Below are 1,876 nucleotides of genomic sequence, written 5' to 3' on the forward strand. Positions count from 1 at the left end.
GGTGCCACCGGACCCTCTGACCACCATCAGTAGGTAAGGTGGGTGAAGTGTCTTGCCCAAGAACTGGGAGAGCTGGACGGGGGATCGAACTGGCAACTTTCCAGTCACAGGATGACTCCCCTAACCACTCCGCCACAGGTTTTTGAGTAATCTTGGGCACACGAGTGAGACGGACTAAAGTTATAGTGAAAATCATGTCATCATAAGAAGAGGAAGTGATCATCAGCCAATCAACAGCACCGTTCTTGTCTTTAGCATGCTATCAGGACACAACCATGTGTTGTTCAGCTGGAACTCCAACTAATAAAAAGACTGTGGTTGGTTTAAAAAGGTCATGCAAGCAGAAACATGCTACAATGAACCAATCAGCAGTCAGCTGGGGTTCCACCAGTCAAGAAGCCTAATTGTTACCTGTGATGTCAATAATTAGTCATGTGATCAGGAGACACCTCAGTTTCCTTATGGATGACAACACGAGTAACAGACAGCTCAGGGTGCTGCCTTTGTGCTTCACTGAGAGCAGCTGCCAGGGCCTTCAACAGAAACATGAAGAGTCAGAGCTGGCCCACATCTGGATGCAGATCTGACCTGGTCCATACACATGTTTTAGGGTTTAATCAAGTCCTGTTTGAGTCCTGTAGTCCAGTGTTTTGGTCTGGATCTCAGCAGCCTGCAGTTTGTAGTGTTTCTGGTGCTTCAACACACCTCCTTTAAACTGCTGGTTGTTGAGAAACAGCTGATAAAGAGTCAAAGTTTAAAGCAGGTGYGTTAGAGAAGAAACACGACATGATGGTGGAGTTCAAGCACTGATCCAGTCACTTACTGATGTCTGAACGTTGGTCATTGTTAGAGAGGTAACCATGACAGTCACTGGGTATCTGTTACTGAGTTCATGATGAAAGTACCTACAGTAAGTAACAGTTAATGACAGGACCTGAGTAATAAATACTTTCTGTGAGAATCATTACACAGGTTCACTGGTTCAAAAACATTTTCACAGAGTTGTCAGTAAAACCTGGAGGACTGTTACTGAGTGAACGACTGAATCTGACTGAGTCTACTGACTGTATGAAGACTGAACCTTATTCACAAGTTCATCATCATCATCATCATRATTATTATTATTATGAGACTTTYCTKATTTCTTTCATAAAAATAAAMTCTATAWACAATAAAAATGCAAATCACAAATAAAATGAAAGGCAGCAGAAAGAAGAGAAAAATTTTCTGCCCCGTTTTTCCAATAAATACCAGTAATAATAATAATGATGACTGGTCCATGAGTTACTAACGACTGGATCTAAGGTGATGGTAGTAACTGAATGATAACTAGTTGTAAGTGATGATTGCAGTACCTGGTCATGGTCAACGTCTGTGTCTCCAGAAATCACAATTCTTTTTTCAATTCTTGTTTCTGAAACTCCTCCTTTCACTGTCTGAAAAGAGAAAAGTAGAAAAAAGACACAACCTGAGAAAACACAATCCTGTCACAGAACATGTGTTTCAGCTACATGTTTAATCCGTCTGATTCCTACGAAGCTTTAATTTGTCTTTAGGCGTCTGATGTCGAGATCTGACAGAAACAAAGTTTGATTCATATGAAGAGATGAAGACAAACACCGACTGATGCTCTAATCATTTCTAAAGTAAAAACTTTTTGTGTCACTGAATCTGTTAGTTTTCTGGATGTATAGAGCYATCTCACAAATTAATGTTTTACAGATTTTTTAAACTCGGTTTGTTTCCATGTAAAAGGGCCTGTGGATGATTAAAAATATATTAACATCAAATATCCATTTCCAACCCACTCTGCTGCTGGAAATAAGTTATTCCTCCTCATTTCCTTCTGATTTGGCTGCAGCTGACGGTCCACCTG

The 1,876-nt window shown here is 40.5% G+C and overlaps 1 protein-coding gene across 7 annotated transcripts in view; it reads right to left on the bottom strand.

Annotated features, from left to right (window-relative positions):
* Window positions 1-126: 126 nt before the first annotated feature.
* LOC106533468 (protein 4.1) overlaps window positions 127-1,876 on the bottom strand; it is a gene marked incomplete in the record, with an annotated part of 41,445 nt that continues 39,695 nt past the window's right edge. For 5 of the 7 annotated variants that reach the window (XM_014029767.1, XM_014029769.1, XM_014029766.1 and 2 more), the window contains 1 exon segment: window positions 1,176-1,436. In XM_014029767.1, coding sequence (XP_013885221.1) covers window positions 1,185-1,436 — 252 coding nt within the window. 7 annotated transcript variants of the gene reach the window in all.

The sequence above is a fragment of the Austrofundulus limnaeus genome, unplaced genomic scaffold (genome assembly GCF_001266775.1).
Source record: "Austrofundulus limnaeus strain Quisiro unplaced genomic scaffold, Austrofundulus_limnaeus-1.0 Scaffold950, whole genome shotgun sequence".
Taxonomy (NCBI): domain Eukaryota; kingdom Metazoa; phylum Chordata; class Actinopteri; order Cyprinodontiformes; family Rivulidae; genus Austrofundulus; species Austrofundulus limnaeus.